Below are 20,362 nucleotides of genomic sequence, written 5' to 3'. Positions count from 1 at the left end.
TTTTGGGTTTTTAGCAAAAGATTTGACATCTCAACGTTAATGTCATATATTAAGAAATTTGACATCCAAGAAAAAAAAAAGAAATTCACATCCAAATTCGTATTTAAGCGTTGTATATATTTCTTTTTTTGGTCGAATAGCGTCGTGTACAAGAGCATCTCCAACTCCACTCTATTTTTCACTCTCAAATATAGTTTAGAGTAAAAAATGCTCTAATGGTACTCTATTTCTCACTCTATAATAGAATGAAAAATAGGGTTACTCCAAATATAGAGTAATTTGTTTTTATTGTTCATCACTCTATTTTTTACTCTAAAATAGAATACCATTGGAACAAACTCAAACTCTATTATAGAGTTACTTTATTTTAGAGTAAAAAATAGAGTAAGATATTGGAGATGGTCTAACAAAGGGTGATTTTGTTGGTTAAAAAAGTTGAGTTGTAATTTTTAAAATATAATAATTGATTGAATAAAAAAAAACATTTTGTCTTTTTTTTTTAATTTCCTCACAAGTGGGGGGCTAGAATGGAAAATATTTAAAGAGCCTGTTTTTTTTTTGTTTAAAAAGAGCCTATTGTTGTTGTTTTCTTAAAGTAATTTTAATAAATGAAATTATGAATGGTAGTTACAGTAACAACTTTATTCAAATCGAAATTTAGCTAATAATATGAAAACTTTGAAAGTGATTTATTAAAGTAATTAATGATTAGCAAAACTGTATTAACTCTTCTTAAATTTGCTCATACCCATTTATTACACGCTGTGTGTATATATATATATATATATGGCCCTCTAATCCCTACTTAGAAGCACGCAACTGATAGCAACGCTTCCAAATCTTACCTCAAACTCGACGAGCTAAAAGAGGTGGAGTTCTTTTTCTATCGTAAATTAAATCTTGCACTGTTTTCATATTTTTAGATGTACTTACTGTTGATTTGAAAGAATTTATGTTCGAATCTGTATGTGAGAGGAAAGGTTACGGTTCAAGTGTCATTGTTATCGGGAATAGCAATTGTTATTCCTTTTCCTAAAAATTCTTTGCATAGCAAAAATAATTGTTCAAATAAAACCATAACGTCATATCATCATCATCATCAAAAAAAAAACATATTCAATTAAAACTCTTACCAATGGATTCATTTTCTTGATCTCTTTCTTTTGAGAATAGACTGAATTTTTAAATAAATATGTTAAAGACTGTAAATATCTTAACATACATATAAGCAAATTAAAGTTTATAATAATTTCTTAACTAATTTATTTTTAAATAGCAGTATGTCAGATTAATTTTCTGCACAATATACCGGTTGCTGTAAACCTATATCATCTTTAAGACAAATATTACTAATAGACATTAACAGCAACGTTATGAAAAATTATGTGTGAATTTAGTTGTTTTGTAATTTATCTGAATAAATAAAAGATGTTTGGATCTATCACTCGGGAATCATAATATAGAGTTGTTTGATTTGTTTTTACCCAATTGCTTGAATATATATATGGGAGAATATAACGAAATATAGTTAAAATTTTGGAGTATCCTTTTTGGTTTTACTTTCCACATACATGAAAAATATATACAATCATTCTTCCTTTTGTCCTTTTTACCTTTTGGAATAGCTCTTTTTAACCTTCCATGACACATAGATATACATACATTCATAAAAGTGTAATATGATATGATAGGAACATTTTAAAACAAAAAGAAGAGACCCATATGAGATGATGATTACGATTGTGACAAATAATCTTATTTTGTTAAGAATATAAGCAAATATTAGATGCTTTGTGTAGTAACCTTTGGAAAGTCGAGAGACCTGTCTATATATATATGTTAGATAAAAATACAGAGTTGTCGATTTTTTTTTTTTTTGCCAAGGATTTGAATTTCATATAAATATGAGAAGAGTTTGTAAAACTTTACAAAAATAATTAGACTAGATGGGATGCACTTTGGCAAAAAAGGATAAAAACAAAGTGTAACCCATAAATCAGAATTTTCTTAGAATTAGTACTAGTGATTTTTAGTTATATATAATATAGTGGTTAGTTTTAGTAACCGCTAATGAAGAAGTAGAAAACTTACATTATGTTAATTTAAATAGCTAGTTCATTTTCAAACTCGAAAACTTTACAATGTTGGATCTACTCCAGTATTGAAATCACGTACGCAGATCATTTCAACCTTTTGATTTGCTCTTCTACATTATTTAATTAGTGTCAAACACTATGGTAATCTGCTTTATAAAAAACTTTTTAGATCCGATTTCACTTTTAATTTATTATTCACATATGTTAGCGAGGGAGAGGAGCTGTTGAGGCTTTGTCTCACGCACCATCCACTGTCGTTATGTGGCAAAAGGATTGGGTCCACCGACCTCTGTAGTTCTCATTTTCCTTTCTAAAATTTACATATTCAGAAGAAAATAATCAATTGCTCTGTATTGGTGTTAGTGTCTATATTCGACACCCAAATTAATTATAATAGTTTGGTTCAATAGCGCAACAAACAAAACAAACTTTTTCTTAAATGCATAACATGTATATAGTTTTAGTATCCTATGTAATATAGATCAATATACACAAGAGATTAAACCTACACCAAACTAACAAAGGTAGATTGATTTAATTTGATTATATAGATTCCCTTAAAAAACTTAATATGAACTCTTAATACTCTAGGCTATTGAGTTGGGTGTGAACATTTTTTCACTAGCCTAGTACTCGTTTTCACTTGTCACTTTCATCTTCTCTTCTATTACCTGACATATACTTTTATTTATTTTAAAAAAAAAATCGCTGAGAAAATTTAATAATTATTATTTTAAAATCTGGAATATCCCATTTTTAGGGCTTTATTGAGATAAGATATCAGTGGAAGTCAAAAAAAAATTAATGTTAAAGAGTTTCTTCTCTCTAGTTTCATTTCATTTCTTTTTTTTTTTCTTGTCTCCTCTCTCTCTCTCTCTCACCATCACACAGAACACATAAGAATCCATGGCTGCTTCTTCATCCTCTGCTGCTTCCTTCTTTGGAGTTCGACAAGATGAACAGTCTCACCTGCTTCCTCCTAATTCCTCTGCAGCCGTTCCTCCTCCTCCTCCTCCTCCTCCTCACCACCAGCCACCGCAGCCTCAGCAACCCCTTGAAGCTCCACCACAGAAAAAGAAAAGAAACCAACCAAGAACTCCAAGTAAGCTAATTACCATCCCTTAATTGAAATCTTATCATCTTAATCTTATAAAATCATGTGATCAATTTTTAAAATCATTATGTAGTAAAAAATAGAGATCCCTTTTTCATCTATCCTTTTTCTCAGTTTCCAAATCTTGAAATAAGCAAATTAGCAAACACAAGTTATTGATTTTCCAAGATTGAGATTATAATTAGTTACATACCATGCAATATAAAATCTCTTTTAATTAATTAATAATTTTACCCTCAATGTTTTGTTCTTTTCTATTAGATTCAGATGCAGAAGTGATAGCTTTATCTCCAAAGACACTAATGGCTACAAACAGATTCATATGTGAAGTATGCAACAAAGGGTTTCAAAGAGAACAGAATCTACAACTTCACCGAAGAGGACACAATCTTCCATGGAAACTTAAGCAAAAATCGACCAAAGAAGTGAAGAGGAAAGTGTATCTTTGTCCGGAGCCCTCGTGCGTCCACCATGACCCGTCACGTGCTCTCGGAGACCTCACCGGAATCAAGAAACATTATTACCGTAAACACGGTGAAAAGAAGTGGAAATGCGAGAAATGTTCTAAGCGTTACGCTGTTCAATCTGATTGGAAAGCTCACTCCAAGACTTGTGGTACCAAAGAATATCGTTGCGATTGTGGTACACTCTTCTCCAGGTAAATATTCTGAACTTTTGAACTCTTTAAATTATAATTAATCCTATATGATATGGGTGTGAATGTGTGTCTGGGTCATTCTTCATAGACTAGGGTTTTTTTTCTTAGGTTCGCTTTCTGTTTCGCCTCGAAGTCTTCGATGCTCTTATCGCTTTCTTTCGTGCAGTAATTTCTTTCTTTTTTCCTTTTAACTTAAAATTATAAAAATAAAATGGATACATGAGCACACGTGAATGTGTGTGCATATACCTATATATATGTATATGACTGAAACTGCCATATTTCATAAGATGCTTTCTGGCAGAAACTCAAAACCAAAGAGGACCAATTTAATTTCTTTTTTTTTTATTTATTGTGTTTTCTATATATTTTACCTTGGAAACACCGCCAGATTTTCTGTCATAAAATTTATTAATATATTTTTAAATTTTTTTTCTTAGATTTAAAAAGATTCTTATAATATGGGCAATTCACGTGCTGCTAAACCATATAATATCTCTAGAGAGTTGTTGCTACAGTGTTTGTTCTCTTATGTGCAAATTTTACTAGCATATTACTCGTTTTCATGAATCGGGTGTAATCTGCACCATATATAACCACACACCGCATAATTATTTTGATTAATTACTATATACATTTTGCACAAAATGGCTTCAAACTGCATAGAAGTGATAACTAATATATTAAATTTTAACAAAAACTAGTATATTAAAAACATTTTCAAATTAGGAGTATTTTTCAGTCTTGGTTGGCATTGCTATGTTTGTGTGTGCGCGCGTCAGTAAAGAGGAGTTCTATAAATGGAACGAAGGTATTAAAAATATGGTGGTAGATAATTATATACATAATTAGTTATTTAACCATTTATGCATAACATATTAGTCCTTCATTGAATATATGCTGAAGTTGCATTTATTGGATTTACAGGATCTAGGATTAAGACAGATTCAGATATTCATTTGACAATCATTCTCTCCATATACTGCTACTATTGTGAAACTTAACTTTTTTTCACCTACCTATTTGATTCTTTTGAGTATTCATTTAGATATATATATATATATATATACATTAACATATACATACACATTAAATTACTAGTTTCCATTGACGAGCATATCTTAGGCATAATATTTGGTCGGAATTGAATAATATTTATGTTCATTACTTACTGCATGTATACTGATTTATACATGTTGCTCGTACACATAATCATATAGACACGGACATACATCATCGTAGTTGAAGTGTGACACAACATTGTACTCCTATTTATGTATTTACGTGCATTATTCGTAAATAAATCAAGGCATGTGAGTGTGTATTGTGTAAGCTGTTTAAAATTACATAGCTGAAATAATAATATGATGTGTCATAGAGTAGGAGAGTGACTTTCTAGCCATCTATCTATTTTTCAAGATCCAATAATTACACGCGAATCTATTTGAAGCTACGTGACATGAAGAGTCTCTCTCTATATTTATAAATATTTGTCTCTCACCTTTCCCAAAATATGTCTTTTTTTTTGAAATATATCTTCTTAATTTTTTTTTTTTGAAACTGTAATATGTCTTCTTATTTCGTCATTTGATTAATATACCTGACGATCCAATAGACTCCGTTGTTACATTACTCTTCTTTTTGTTTTTGGTGTGTCGCAGGCGAGACAGTTTCATTACACATAGAGCCTTCTGTGACGCGTTGGCTCAAGAGAGTGCGAGACACCCAACTTCTTTGACTTCTTTGCCAAGTCACCACTTTCCCTACGGACAAACCACCAACAACTCCAACAACAACACGCCAAGCATGATCCTTGGTTTGCCCCACATTGGGAACCCACAAAATCTTGATCATCAGTCCGGTGACGTTCTTCGACTTGGAAGCGGCGGAGGAGGTGGAGGGGGCGCCTCACGATCTTCCTCTGATCTCATTGCTGCAAATGCTTCAGGTTACTTCATGCAAGAGCAAAACCCTAGCTTTCATGATCAGCAAGACCATCATCAACATCAACAACAAGGGTTTTTGGCTGCAAGCAATAACATCAAGCCATCTCCAATGAATTTTCAACAGAGTTTGATGCAGTTCTCAAATGATAACCATAATTCTCCTTCCTCCAATCTCTTCAATCTAAGCTTCCTATCTGGAAACAACGGAATTGCTTCTGGTACAAGCAACCCTAATGCTGCTGCTGTTCCTTCGGCTAACCATATGCTTTCAAACCATTTTGGTGGTGAAAATGCTGTTGGAGGAAGCGGAGGAGGAAGTACTGGTCTCTTCCCTAATAATCTGATGAGTTCAGCAGGCAGAATCAATTCAGGAGCAGTGCCTTCACTCTTTAGCTCGTCAATGCAAAACCCTAATTCAGCATCTCACATGTCAGCCACTGCTCTTCTTCAGAAAGCTGCTCAAATGGGTTCATCAACCTCAAGCAGCAACAACAACAATACAAACAATGCCTCGTCGATTCTAAGAAGCTTTGGGAGTGGAATGTACGGAGAAAACGAGAGTAATCTTCACGATTTGATGAACTCTTTCTCCAACCCTGGCGCAACTGGAAACAGCGCTAATGGAGTAGATTCTCAGTTTGGTACGTACGGAGGAGTGAACAAAGGACTAAGCGCTGATAAGCAGAACATGACTAGAGACTTTCTTGGAGTTGGACAGATCGTAAGAAGCATGAGTGGAAGCGCAGGGTTTCAACAACAACAGCAGCAGCAACATGGGAATGGTGGTAGAGAAAGAGTTGGCTCTTCGTCGGATTCCGCTGATAGAAACAGCATGAATGTGAATCCTGGTGGTGGTGGTTCGACAAGCTCACCACCGTATGGAATCCATCATGCAAGTTTCTAGCCAAGGGAAAAAATTAAAAGGTTTTGAATTCATCGAGTACGTCCATGCTATATCTTTCAGGTATGCATGTCGTCATCAAAATCCCATTTGAAGTAGTCTCTCAGTATTTAAGTTTATCAGAAAAGTAATAATAAATAGTTACATTTATCTAAACTCAGCTCTCTTTTTGTAAAATATTTTGCCTTTATAGTTTTATATAAATGGATTTCTCCTGAACAATATTCAGAGTTTATAGTTTATTGTTTCATAATGAAGAATTTTTTATATAATAATATTTTACATAGTTTTGCAGTTCTAAATTCTCTTGGATTATGAAGATTATATAATATTATTTATAATGGCTTATGTAGTTCAGATAAATAATAATTTAATTATTTGTGGAGTCAATTCTAAGTCTATGTTCTGTATATTACGGTCAAATAATTTGGATGTGAATACTGCTTTTAGTATTATTTTATTTCGTTAAAATAACAGTTTCGATTTTTATATTTGGCTGACACATTTATCGTCTTATCATTGCATGGGGCAGTCAATGAGTTGGAGAGTACAAGCAGCCTTTGCTAAGTTTCTTTGTCTTTTTGTTTTTATTTTCTTTTATTTGCCTTTTTATTCTTCAATTTCTTTTCATTTGTCATCCTCACTAGCTGGCAATGTCACGAGTGTATGTCCTCTGATCCCCTTTCTAAATATCTCGATACATGTATACATACATGTCACATGTGCATAAATATGTGCCTTTGTATGTAACATATTCCTACCATATCCTAAAGGGTTGTCCCCATCATATTTTAAATTTAGCGGTCCAAAATGAACAATTCTGTTTCAACGTTCACGAGTCTGCATTATTGATGCTATAATTTTTCGGTTAAAAAGTAGCATCAATATAAAATTAATTCTAATGCAAATCTATTTGGTATGATTCCGATTTTAGTTTGAAAACATGTCTTCCTTAAAATATATAATTTGTCCTTACAAAAAATAATATTTTTTCTGATTTCATTGGATCTAGATTTCTTTTGAGTTTTTCAAATATCTAAGAAATTAAAATTATGTAATTGAATTTGAAACCCGTTCAATTTTTTTTTTTGTTTGAGTGAAGGCATAACCCGTTCAACATTTTGAAACCCGTTCAATATTTGATCGGTTTCTTTCATCAGTTCATAGACAATCGTCTTTTTTGTAACGCAAAATCTAGGACCGTTGACCTGTACAAAGACGTCTCCGCCGCGGACTGAACTACAAGAGCTTCGAAACACATTTGTGTAGTCCAATCCCTGAGACAGATAACTCTTTGGTGTCTGTCCTGTTAGGTTTTTAATATATATTTCTTTTTTTTTTGTGGAAAGGGAGACCGGGAGAGTGATGTATATTTATGAAGTTTTAATCCATTTCTAGAATTTGTTTTATTAAAATTGAATTACTTTGGTGTGCGTGTGTGAATATTATAAATACATTATGGTTATTTGACCAAAAAATACATTATTGTTTCTTGGCCCAAAAAAATACATTATTGTTGACAATATCTAGAATTATTGGAATAGTTAGTTATATTAATAATAGCATTATAAAGTCATTGTCGTAATAATTTAAATGGAGAATAACAATAACGATAATATCATATATACAATGTAGGACATATATACATGCAAGTAAGGAGGCCCATCGACGTGCAACAAGAGGGAGAGATGGTACCGTTGTCTCACCAAAAACAGACATCTCTTTTCTTCTTTTTCATTCTGAATATATATATTTTGTCAAAAAATCAAAAGCGTTCAAAGTATATATAATGGTTAATCAAATCCATATGTAAAAAACGCTCTCTTGTTTTTTTAACTACATGTTAATTTCATCATATCCAAAGTTGAATACACTTGAAGAACAATTCATATCGTTACCATCGACGATAAAATAGTTTGTTTATGATCAGAAATTCATATCCAAAATGGAATATTACGTTGCAAAAAATGGAATATTACAAATTATGTCCTGAGAAGGTAGCAGTCAAACTTTGAACCAAGAGACTGATTTTTAATAGAATTATTGTTTATTGCTTTTACATTTTTTTATATTCCACCTCTAAAATTGGCAACCTTCAATTCATTGATAAAAGTTACTAAAAATAAAATACATGAATTTCATTTACAAAAAAAAAAAAATACATGAATTTTGTTCAAGTTCGATTTTAGGAACCGGCCATATGATTATGGTGTTCATTTTCTTCTTCTTTTTTTTTTAAAAAAAAAGAAGATTATGGTGATCATGTTCCTTGAAGAATATCAGATAAGAGTAATAGGCGCTAAATGCTATAATGGTTGCTGTACAATAATGCAAAAACAGATGAATAAACAAAAGAAAGTAAATTACATAGATATTTAATGTGATTCATCATCAATTGGATACATCTATGGAGAAAGACGAATTTTATTAAATGGAAGCTAGATTACGTTGATAATACACAAGGAAAAATATAAATAAAAGTATCCCGGTTCGAAAATTGTCTCACTAAAAATTTTACGGATTTAAACTTAATAAAGATAAACTAGATGAAAATGCGCAACCTATATATGAATGATCCTATATCGTTTGGGCTCGTCATACAAGATTCAAAACATATCTAACACTAAAGAACAAAAAATAAGAGTCTTTAATCTTTTAGAATCAAGTAGAAAGAACTTCGATCTTCAAAATTGATAAATTAATGCCTTACCGCGACATGTCCATAAAAAAAGTATTGGCGAAGCGTCCTTCCTTAGAATCTCGGTCTGCATGTGGTAGACGCAGTGTGAAAGAATTGATGGACCCAAAAACTGAGACATTCGAACCCACAAAAAATAGTAAATCCAATCTCCTGAAATCATATGCGAGAGACGACATAATATGCTTTGTTTACAGAGCTATTTTTGCCGGTTGGGACGTAGATGTATGACGTCCTGATCAGATCTCATCACTTTTTGGCCTTGCTATATGTAGTTTTGGTTGACACTGTATATATGTACCATGGTGTATTTTTTAAATTTTTTTTTGTCACAGATACCATGGTGTGATTAACTATCCAAATATCGTCTCCAATTGTCTTTCCAGTATGTATATATATTGCTATCCCATAATGAAGTGGACCAAGATTACGCAGAAGAAAATCTGAATAATTTTTGTACTATTCATAAACTCTACTCGACAGTCTCATCACGGGCCAATTTTTTATTTTTTTTTCTAACTTTCACATGAGCGACAACTCTGCCATTCACATGCTTTTCTCTTTTTTTTCCTTATCCATCTTAATCAATATAAGTTTACTAATATATATGTGTATATATATATATATATAATTTTCTCTGATTCCCAAACATGAAAAATTAATTATTTACTTTTTTGTCAACAATTATTTACTTTTATCTGTAACGCTGTAAGTAATCCGGACCAAAAAAATTTCCCTAGGAAACATATATGCTGTATCCGTTTTTCATGGTTGTAATTCCACACGCAATCATGTACCAGCTAGAAAATAAAACTAAGACGTATTGCATGATCAATATCATATCGATTCGGACCCTTTTTCCTTTTAGAAACAACCAGTGTGAATCAAATTGTATTAGACTTAGATTTTAACTGGGAACCATCACATAAATACTAATAAATACTAGGAACGAATAAAAAAAAATAGTAGAAATGAGAATGAATGATTGTTCAATCTTAAATTTAAGTTTCGAATGATGGGTGACCAAATGAACGGAGAAGAAAACTAAGGCTCCGAATGAAAAAGTGGATCAAGCGTTGCGAATCTAGCGGATTAAACGGACCGAGTGGCAAAAGAGTGAATCTAATGGATCAAACGGTACAAATTTGGATCAAATGGATTTAGCGGAAACATATTTTCTATTTATTTTCACGACTAAAAATAGTTATTTAAAAATACTTTATAAATGGGATAAATATAATTTTTATCCAAAGTATCATAGAAAATTAATTTAAGCATATATATAATTATTTTGAGATTTTGAATTGAATATATATATATATATATATATAATTTTAGATGCCTTAAAATTATATTTTTGGTAAAATAGTTTAACATTTCTGAAGAAATAACACAATGGTGATAAAAAAATTTGTGATATAATTAAGAAAATATCACATCATTAAAAAGAAAAAAAGATAACCATACAGTTAATTTATAATAAATAAGTACTATATTTTTCAGTAATCATACATAACTGATACGTAGAAAAATACTTAAACCACTACAAAAATGACAAACTTCAAAAATCACTTACTGTTTATATGTTTTCTTCACAAATCTGTACGGCTAAATATTGTACAGTTCATTATTAAATATTTATGCTATGTAATTTTAGTGTATCAGTGTTTTGGGTGAATGGCCATGTGAAAGTGGATAGTCTATTTTTTTTTTGTCTGAACCATGTGGTTCGTCCCTTCTCTATTCAAATCCTAATTTTTTAACGTTTCTAATAAATAACACTATTTATGAGGAATACTTTTTTCATTTTTTTCATTCATTTATAAGGTATTAAGAGAAAATTTGTTCTACATTAAATTTAAGAAGAAACCATCATTTTTGCATTTTTACTAATTTATTCTTATCCGTTATTTCCTACTTTTTTCCCTATTTTTTCATAGTATTCTTGTTATGATTGTCGGTTAAAGACCTTAAGTGAAAAATTGCAATGTAATACTCTAAACAAAGAATACAAAAGAGTGTGAAGGAAAAAAAATAGTTCTTATAGATGATAGTATTATTTCTTATGAAAGTTAAGAAAACAATGTTCATCTTTATTCATTTGGTTACTATTTAAAATCTTTGTGGGATCGATTTTTATTCTCTTACCGAGTTTCAATTGGTTGAATATATTGTAATATAATCTGAATTTTATTGAAGATATCCAGTTACCATAGACATTTTAGGATTTTTTAGTCCAGGCGCATTTATAGTGAAACCTCTATAAATTAATAATATTAGAACTACAATAAAACTATAATTTTTTATTAATTTATAGAGATATTAATTTATCGATATACTAACTGAACCAAAAAATCAATTTGTGACTATAAAATTATATTGTTTTATAGAGATTTTTAGTGTATATTAATTTATAGAGTATTAATTTATAGAATATTAATTTAAAGATGTTATACTGTATTTAAATGTACAAACAGAAAATGTATTATATATTAGAAAATTTTCTTCATAATAGATTAAAAATATAAGATACTAATGTCTAATATGAGAGTTATGACAGATTTAAAATAAGTATCCGCCAAATTAATTTTGTTCATTTTATTGATAGGCAATATCATTATATTGTTTTTTATTTGTTCTATCCTGCAACCTAATTAGCTATATAATCTTTAAACAAATTATACATGTGAAACTTAATTTTTGTTGGTAAAATTAAAGCGTACAGAGAAGACTGGTCCTCAGAATATGAAGGCCCCAAGCCGACTTTTTTATTACCCATGAGGTTATAGCCTTTTCCACGTAGCTAGGTTTTAGGTCAAATTTGTCACATATTATACTTAAAAAAAAAAGATTGTAACCATTATTCTATAAAACTAAAATACTTAACCAATCATAATATATTTTACTAAAAGCGGATAATATATATTTTACTGAGAACCAAAAGTTGATATATTATCGTTTAAATTAGAGCATACATATAATACGTTTGTGGGTGATAGCGGCTCTTAGCATTTTACAACAATTATAAGAAATCTATAAACTATTTTTCACTGTTCTAAACCTTTCGAAATAAAAAGCTAATTCTAGCTAACGTCTAGTTACAAATGGTTGTAGAAAATGAAGAAAAATATTTCTTAAAAAAAATATAAATATACAAATAAAAGTATTTAATAAAAAATTTCAAATTGAAATAATATAAATACTCATAATATACATTATATTTTAATTATGTTATACAAATTTAAAACAAAAATATTTGATGTAATTTTTTAGTCATTCATATATATATAATATATATATACTTATATAAACCCAAAAAAAATCTTTTTAAAAATTCAATACTATGATTTATAAATATATTTATATTTATTATAATAATATGATTTAATTATATAAAATGTTAGTGGTGTTAATTTATTATTAAGCCGTTGATGTGTTTGATAATCAAACCAGTCACAAGTATCCCACAAACGCATTAATTTTCAGTTGATGTATCAGTCGTATAAATCGTTTGATAAAGCTTAAAATGCAACCCTATGTATCCGCAAACATGCACTGCCGCACCCGCAAACGCGACATTTACACTAGTCAAACCCTAATATTATTAAACTTTTTTTCTAAATATATTTCCACAAAATAATAAAATCATTTAATTCTAAAATGTAATTTAATACGAAATTATATATTTTATTATTATAATATTATAAATTATTATAGATTATATATTTTATTATTATAATCTTATAGGTAATATATTATAGTATAAAATTTATAAAAGTAAATACTATAAATTTATAATTTGTAAATTAGATATTTAATATAATATATTTAATATTTTATTATAATTTACAAACCTAAATTATCTAACTAATAATCTGCATCTGATTAAATGTTTTAGGAGCTAGGCACTGAATAATAATTGAATAGTCGCCTGCTTAGCGCATAAGACTTTCTTGAACACTGGTCATGACCAAGTAAGCAACCAACCGGACAGATAAAATAATATAAAACATTAGAATAGAATTCGTTAGTTATTAATATTATATAGCATGAATATACATTACGACAAGATATGAATAAGAGGGAGATATTGGATGCTTCTGTTTGGACTTTATATTGGAATATTTCCGATACGGTTGGCGTTTTATTACTTTGAATGTGCTATAGTTGCATGTGCAGCGTGGGATGTGAATCTAGTTTATGAATCAAATTATATTTATAGTTATACTCTAGTGATGCGTATAATCAATTTCGCATTAATTAAATGAATTATTTTAATCAGATTTGTAAAACAAAACGGGGTGCAACGATAATTTACACAGTCGATATACATGTTGGTTTAAAAAACATAAATTTATACTTTTTAGATATAATAACATGTACACTATATACACATATTTTCTAATAAAGTATATATCAATATACATAAACAGCCGCCGCCGCCTTCAGCTGCACCCTTCATACGCAGACTAAGCCGCTGACAGAAAAACTGAGCTACCAAAATAGTCAACAAGAATGGAGATCCACGCCTCTAGATTCTTGAAGCACCTTCATCTAAAAACACACCAGAAAAAAGTAAAGAGAAGATATCTTCGTCTACATAAACAAACAAATATTTAATGCGAACTTACTATCGACACACAAACATGTTATTAGAAAGTGAAACATGGATCAATGATATACATAAGAAACTGAAGTCTAAACTAATTCTCCCAACCGTATTAAATTGGGCTACCAATCAAACCTTTATGAAATTTGGCCATCGACCATCATAGTTAGCCTTTTTAAATGTGTAAAAATGCGATGTCTTCACCAGTTTCATCCGCGGAGTTAACTTTTGCAGTCACTATCACGTTCAAAACATTACTAAGTATTTAACAAGGATGTTAATTTAAATATACATGCATACGAATGAATATTCGAAAACTTTCGGCCACGATATACTATAGGGCTGGGCAAATAAACCGAACCCGAAAACCCGAACCGAATCCGATCCGATAAAAATGAATCCGAACCGATCCGAACCCGACGTAAATACCGAATGGATCTTGTTTTGTGGTATTTCGGGTTATGGGTATTATCCGAACCGAACCCGAATCTAAATGGATATCCGATAGAACCCGAAACATTCAAAACCTCGAAAAGATCTTGTACCAAACATGATCTCAATTCCTAATATGTATCCAAAATACACTAAGAAATATTGAACATCTAAAATACTTATCTATTACATGAAGGTTGGTGGTTCTATTACATGAAGGTTGATGGTTGAAGATGACCGTTGAATCTTGAAGTATTTAGATTTTGATTTTGTTTTCATTAAACAATGTTTTTCATTTCATGAGAACTTGGTTTTCATTTTATGCTTTTATTTATTTGGTTTTCTTTTTATCAGTAAATATGTTTACTTTTCGTTTGATTTTGAATGATCACGGTTGATGTTCCTTATTTTTGAATCGATTTTTACTTAAGTTTTGGTTACAAAATAGGTACAAATCAGGTATTTTAAAACAGAAAAACAAAGTTTACTCATGTTTCGGTTATAAAATAGGTAAAAAATCAGGTACTTTTAAACCGAAAAACCGATTGGGACCCGAACCCGAAAGTATATTGGGTTGTACCGGTTCTTTGAAGATTTACTAACCCCGATCCGAACCCGATAGAACCCGAACCGGTCCCGAACCGAACTTTCATATAATCCGAATAGGGCTGATTTTGATAAACCCGAAAAACCGAAACCCGATTGGATAAAACCGAAACTCGTTTGGGACCCCGAATGCCCAGGCCTTACTATATGTTTTTTACATTCTAACATATTAAAAGTTTCGTTTGAAGCTACTAACCTTTCACCATTTTGCCCCATAACTCTATCTATTCCGTTAACCCTCGAAATTTACATCCTTTTTTCTATTATATAACAACTAAACAAAGACAGAGTCCAATCAAAATCATACATAAAGAGTTCAGAAAGATCTAATAATATATACTATATAGATTACGAAAACAACAAACGACGGTAGCAAAGTTATCACCTAATGATAAAGTCTGTAATAATAAGGCATTATTAAGTTCTTACAAACGGATGATTTTACTCCGGAAACTTTAGTTCACCATTCAAAGAAACGTCTCCACGAACACGGCCGCGACCAGCCCCTCCGCGATTTACATTTCTCACCATTCCTCCAACTCCAAGAAAATCTAAAGTTAAGTTGTCCGAGCCGCTCATGTTTACATTATTGTTTCCAAAGTCCACGTTGAAGATATTGCCACCGGATCCGCCGGCACCACCGCCATTTACGGCCACTAGTGAGTTCATTAGACCTTGAAGGTTACCGTTATTATCGTTGCCCATAATCTGCCCTCCTCCAAAGTCATTAACAACCACGCTTGACGAGTTAGACGAAGAAGCTAAGCCTCTGAACAAAGCAGAAGGATCGTTGCTTGTGATTGAACCCAACTGAGTAGCTTTCTGAAGCAGTGCCGTGGCTGACACGTTAGAACCCGCGTTCAAGCTTTCTTCACGGTGATGAACAAGAGAGTCCGTGCTATATAGAGAAGGAATAGCCGTCTCTGAGTTCTTGGTGTTTTCTTGGAAGAATCCGAGATTGAAGAAGCTGTTGTTGGTGGTGCTACTCTTGAGGTTTATGTTGTTGACTGGATCAAACTGGATCAGACCTTGTTGGTTCATGAAACTCTGATCGTTGTTGTTGTTGTTCGGTTGAGTCAGCATTCCTTGGCTCTGTACTAAGAAGTTAGGGTTTGACGTTTGCGGAGCAAAGTCTCTGCTATTTTCAGAAGATGCAATGTTTAGATTGTAACCCCCGAAAGACGAAAATCCGGAGTTAGGATGGTCACTCAAATGGTGGTGGGAGAGAGCGTTGCCACCCTCGAGTCTCCCATGAAATCCACGGAAGCCGGCGCCACTGCTAGCAGCTGTCATTGACGTGAAGCTCACGGTAGGGTTTCTAGCGGTTTCTTGTATCAATGCATCACAGAAAGCCCTGTGTGTAATGTAACTATCGCGTCTGCAAAATAAATACCCAAAATTCATACAAATATACTTAGCAAAAAAAATTCACACAAATATGTAAACAAGAAAATGATGGATGTAAAATTATTGGCATATATATGATTTTGCAATATATATATATTGACGTGAATCATCTTAATGAATGCTATAGTTATTGTGGCTACCATTAGGAAAGAATGATAGAAGAATTTATAGCTCGAGTCAATTGCTACTTTAATGAAAGAGCTTCTCATTTAATGCAAACCCCAGGAATGTTATACAAGTCAGTGACATTCTACGACAACGTATTTAACACAAACCATGAAAATAAAGAAAGAAACCCTAGAACGGCATTAAAGTCTTCACCAGAACACTGTGATGAAATTGAAATTAGTAACGCACTCTTACCAAATATATATGTATGTATATGTCTAGAGAGAGAAAGAGATAAGACAGGGTCCACAAAAGAAGAGGAGTCTCATAAAAAGGGGAACCTGCAAAGTGAAGAAGAAGAAAACAAAAGTGGGAAATGGAAAAACAGATCCAACTCATACATCTGACCAAATTTAGCATATTTTAAACTTTCTTACTTTCTCTTCACTGTCTTTCTCTATTCACTACTCATCAGTAACCAAACAAATAGTTGACCCAGAAAACAATAACCAAAAAAAAAATACTGTGAATCAGTGATAGATTCTATGTACGTAGTCACTTTAAACATTTTATGGACGGTGTACTCGAGGTTCAAATTACGTGGCTGAATATATAAGATTTCAGTTACAGATGATATTTTATATAGTTGGTATATATTTTCATTTAAATTAGTATATAAGCTAAGTTTTCATGCAGTGTTGAATGCATCTTTTTACTTAGAATAGTATCAGTATAATACAAAAGAAATGATGGTCCACTGTCATATCCTTTACCTAGATAAGAGGGTATATCTAGATACTACACACACGTATATATATTATACGTTTCATCACTTAGCCCATATACAGACAAATTATTTAAATGAAATGGATGGAGATCAGTTACGTACCTAGAGAAGATGGTACCACAGTCACATCGATACTCTTTAGTACGCATTTCACTTCTTTTCTCCGTGTTTACGATAGTAATGCTTCTTGACTCCGGTGAGGTCTCCGAGAGCACGTGCGGGGTCATGGTGGACGCACGTGGGTTCCGGACAAATATACACTTTCCTCTTCACTTCTTTGGTTGACTTCTGTTTGAGCTTCCATGGAAGATTGTGTCCTCTTCGGTGAAGCTGTAGATTTTGTTCTCTTTGAAACCCTTTCTTGCATACATCGCATATGAATCTGTTTGTAGCCATTAGTGTCGTTGGAGACAACGCTACCACTTCCGCATCAGGATCTGTTTGATCAATTAAGCTTAATCACCAATCCGGATTCAAGATGTTAATATATGAGGATTACATCAAGCCAATAAGACACACAATTACAAACAGAAGTAAACCAAATCACACACACACACTCATAATATAATTTGATCTAACGCTAGCAATATAATGAATTTTTTTTCTTTCTTTTCCTAAAAGGTTTATGATAATGAAATCTTGATACAAGAATATAAATGATTAGGGTTTCTGTTTATTAGTTCTTCTAATTATCTATTAAAACTCAGTGATGTATATATATGTATGTCAATAAGAGGTACTTGCTTGGGTTTCCCGGTTGGTTTCTTCGTTTCTTGGGTTGTGGAGCCGAGGAGTTAGGTTGTTGAACCATTGACATAAAAGTATCTTTCCGGTCAAAGGCGTTATCTCCGGCGCTGGAGCCGGTGATGAAGAACGGCTGAGTCGAGGATGATGAAGGAACAACGCTTGTATTATATGATGAGGATGACATCTTTAGATCTTCCTCTTTGCGTGGAAGAACGTAATAATCTACAACTAATCCATACAATAGAGTTAAAAAATTGTGAAAGAAATCAAATTATCTTTTGGGAAGAATAAGAAGAGAGTAATTAAGAACAGGAAGAGTCCATATAGATTGACGACATGAAGAATTTAAAAAATACAATTCGCTAAAAGACATAAAGGGAACAAAGAAAAACAAATCAAGGGTTTATGTTTATGTTTATTTTTGTTTGTAAGCTTTTGAAAGAGTGAAGAGAGATTTGTAAGTTGTGATTTTTTTAGGTACCTGAGATCAAGAGAAAGCAACCAAGAAGAAGAAGGAAAAATAGTCAAAAAGCTATAAATCGGAACTAAAGAAAGGACCAAGAAGAAGATGCATGCATGATGATGATGGTAAAGAAGATGATGAAGAAGAAGACACTATTCTAATATATATATATATATATATATATGTATATTGTATGGTATATAACACAAAGCCCTACCTCTTTCTCTCTCTCTCTCTCTCTCTCTCCGGTTTTGTGTTTTCTACTTTCTTTTTAATGTCATATATATGATTTTGAAAAGTATGTTGCTGAGGTCCTTATCTGTCATAGTTTATTTTAATAAATAAACTTTAGAAAAAAAAACTGTTTTTACAATTAAGAAGATGGATGGTTACGGTTTGGGTGTCACTGTTAAAACGGTGAAATGTGTCCACATGCGGGGTGTGGTGTGGGGACCTAATTTTTCTCATTCGTATCTTTCTGGTGGGCTTTAAGACAAAACCCTCGTTTTCTCTTCATTTAACTGATTAGGTTTTGTTGTACTAAAATTTTCTTTTATCTAAAAAATGTTTTATAATTTAATATATATATATATACACACACACACAAATATGTGTTCAGATTGTTCGGAACTTAGCCAGTTGTAAAAAGTGGAGTTTAATCGGAATCATCAGGAGACTAATTTTGTCTGTAGAATGCCTTCGGTCAAAAAAATAATAATAATTTTGTCTATTTTTATAGTATATATTAAATGTATAAAGGCCTTGTTGACAAAAAAAAATGTATAAAGACCTTAAAACACATAGCGTAGTCTAGTGATTTGTGGGTGTTTAACAGTTTTCCAGGTCATAGGTTCCAAAAGAGAATGATGTATCTTCATTTCCCACAGCATTTCACTTTCTTTTTTTACTATGTTTAAACCTAACAATGATTTTAAACTTAACAATTTAGAAAAGTGAATTGTTTTTGTTTAGATCCGATTTTGTAGCAAATTAGAGCAAATCACCACGGTTCTTCAATCAACGCTTAATTGCCGATCATACAATCTTGGGAGTTGTATTTTTGAACAGGTGATAGTATATATACAATGCAATTCCGAGTTTATAGGAAAGTTTACATAATAAAAATATGACTCAATCTTAGTATATGGGATCTTTACATATCCCAATAACAGGGCATGTCATATGGACAAATTAAACAAAAGAATTTTAGATTTTTGTATGAAAATTAATATGTTGCTTTTGTTTTAGGCTTTTAGCTATGTCTACACATGGTTTAAGTTCATGGAGGAGTGTCTTCATCTCGGAATGGAAGTAAGTGTTTGCTTCAAATGTGTTTCATATCCCTTCTGGCTTCTATCATTTGGTGGTTTTAGATTCTTTCATCTACGGCTCAAATATTTGTATTTCAAATATATACAAGTATTTCTAATTCACTTTATAACTACAGTTTTATTATTTATTAACTGGATGTGTAAACTTTTTTGTTTATTCCTACGATGTAAACTTATGGTTTTAGTAGAGGTATATATGAAAAGTTTTGTATGGGGAGGTAGCTTGCATATTATATCCAGTCAATATTAAGATTACTTATACTTTAGCCTTTTTTACAAAGATTCTCGAATATTACATTTGTACACACTTTTTTTGAACAAAAAGAAAACACGACAAGGCTCTATTGTGAATTGTTGTTAAAAAAAAAAAGAGGATCTAATATCTTTCAATTTCTTTTTCTTTTTGTGGGCTGGTTGCCAAGGAATAAAAAGATACAACATACAGCCAAGGCCCGATTA

The 20,362-nt window shown here is 31.6% G+C and overlaps 2 protein-coding genes across 5 annotated transcripts; one reads left to right on the top strand and one right to left on the bottom strand.

Moving 5' to 3' along the window:
- Positions 1-817: 817 nt before the first annotated feature.
- Positions 818-8,586, top strand: LOC103827532 (protein indeterminate-domain 5, chloroplastic). Of its 4 annotated transcripts, none has more exons than XM_033272537.1 (4): positions 818-869; positions 2,988-3,198; positions 3,472-3,868; positions 5,530-6,992. In XM_033272537.1, exons 2-4 carry the CDS (start codon positions 3,003-3,005, stop codon positions 6,716-6,718), a joined length of 1,782 nt encoding a protein of 593 aa, XP_033128428.1. In that variant the 5' UTR covers positions 818-869; positions 2,988-3,002; the 3' UTR covers positions 6,719-6,992. The 4 variants fall into 4 exon arrangements, 1 of the variants encoding a protein (XP_033128428.1); XR_004448312.1 differs by lacking the exon at positions 818-869 and adding an exon at positions 8,351-8,586 and having other exon boundaries at positions 2,867-3,198; positions 5,530-6,778; XR_004448313.1 differs by lacking the exon at positions 818-869 and adding an exon at positions 7,914-8,195 and having other exon boundaries at positions 2,867-3,198; positions 5,530-6,778.
- A 6,715-nt stretch (positions 8,587-15,301) lies between these two features.
- On the bottom strand, positions 15,302-18,831 carry LOC103827531 (protein indeterminate-domain 4, chloroplastic). Its single transcript, XM_009103026.3, is given in 5 exon segments — positions 15,302-16,438; positions 17,465-17,515; positions 17,517-17,799; positions 18,107-18,337; positions 18,591-18,831. Coding segments are annotated over 4 exon segments (1,458 nt in total). The 5' UTR covers positions 18,294-18,337; positions 18,591-18,831; the 3' UTR covers positions 15,302-15,501.
- Positions 18,832-20,362: the final 1,531 nt, after the last annotated feature.

Source organism: Brassica rapa, chromosome A06 (genome assembly GCF_000309985.2).
Source record: "Brassica rapa cultivar Chiifu-401-42 chromosome A06, CAAS_Brap_v3.01, whole genome shotgun sequence".
NCBI classification, from domain to species: Eukaryota; Viridiplantae; Streptophyta; class Magnoliopsida; order Brassicales; family Brassicaceae; genus Brassica; species Brassica rapa.
Note: the sequence above shows the minus strand (reverse complement) of the source record. Positions and strands in the feature narration are given on the sequence as shown.

Coding starts and splice junctions, on each gene's coding strand:
- LOC103827532 (XM_033272537.1), top strand. CDS start 3,003: ATGGCTGCTTCTTCATCCTCTGCTGCTTCCTTCTTTGGAGTTCGACAA. Junction 3,199..3,471: donor AAACCAACCAAGAACTCCAA/GTAAGCTAATTA, acceptor CTTTTCTATTAG/ATTCAGATGCAGAAGTGATA. Junction 3,869..5,529: donor TGTGGTACACTCTTCTCCAG/GTAAATATTCTG, acceptor GGTGTGTCGCAG/GCGAGACAGTTTCATTACAC.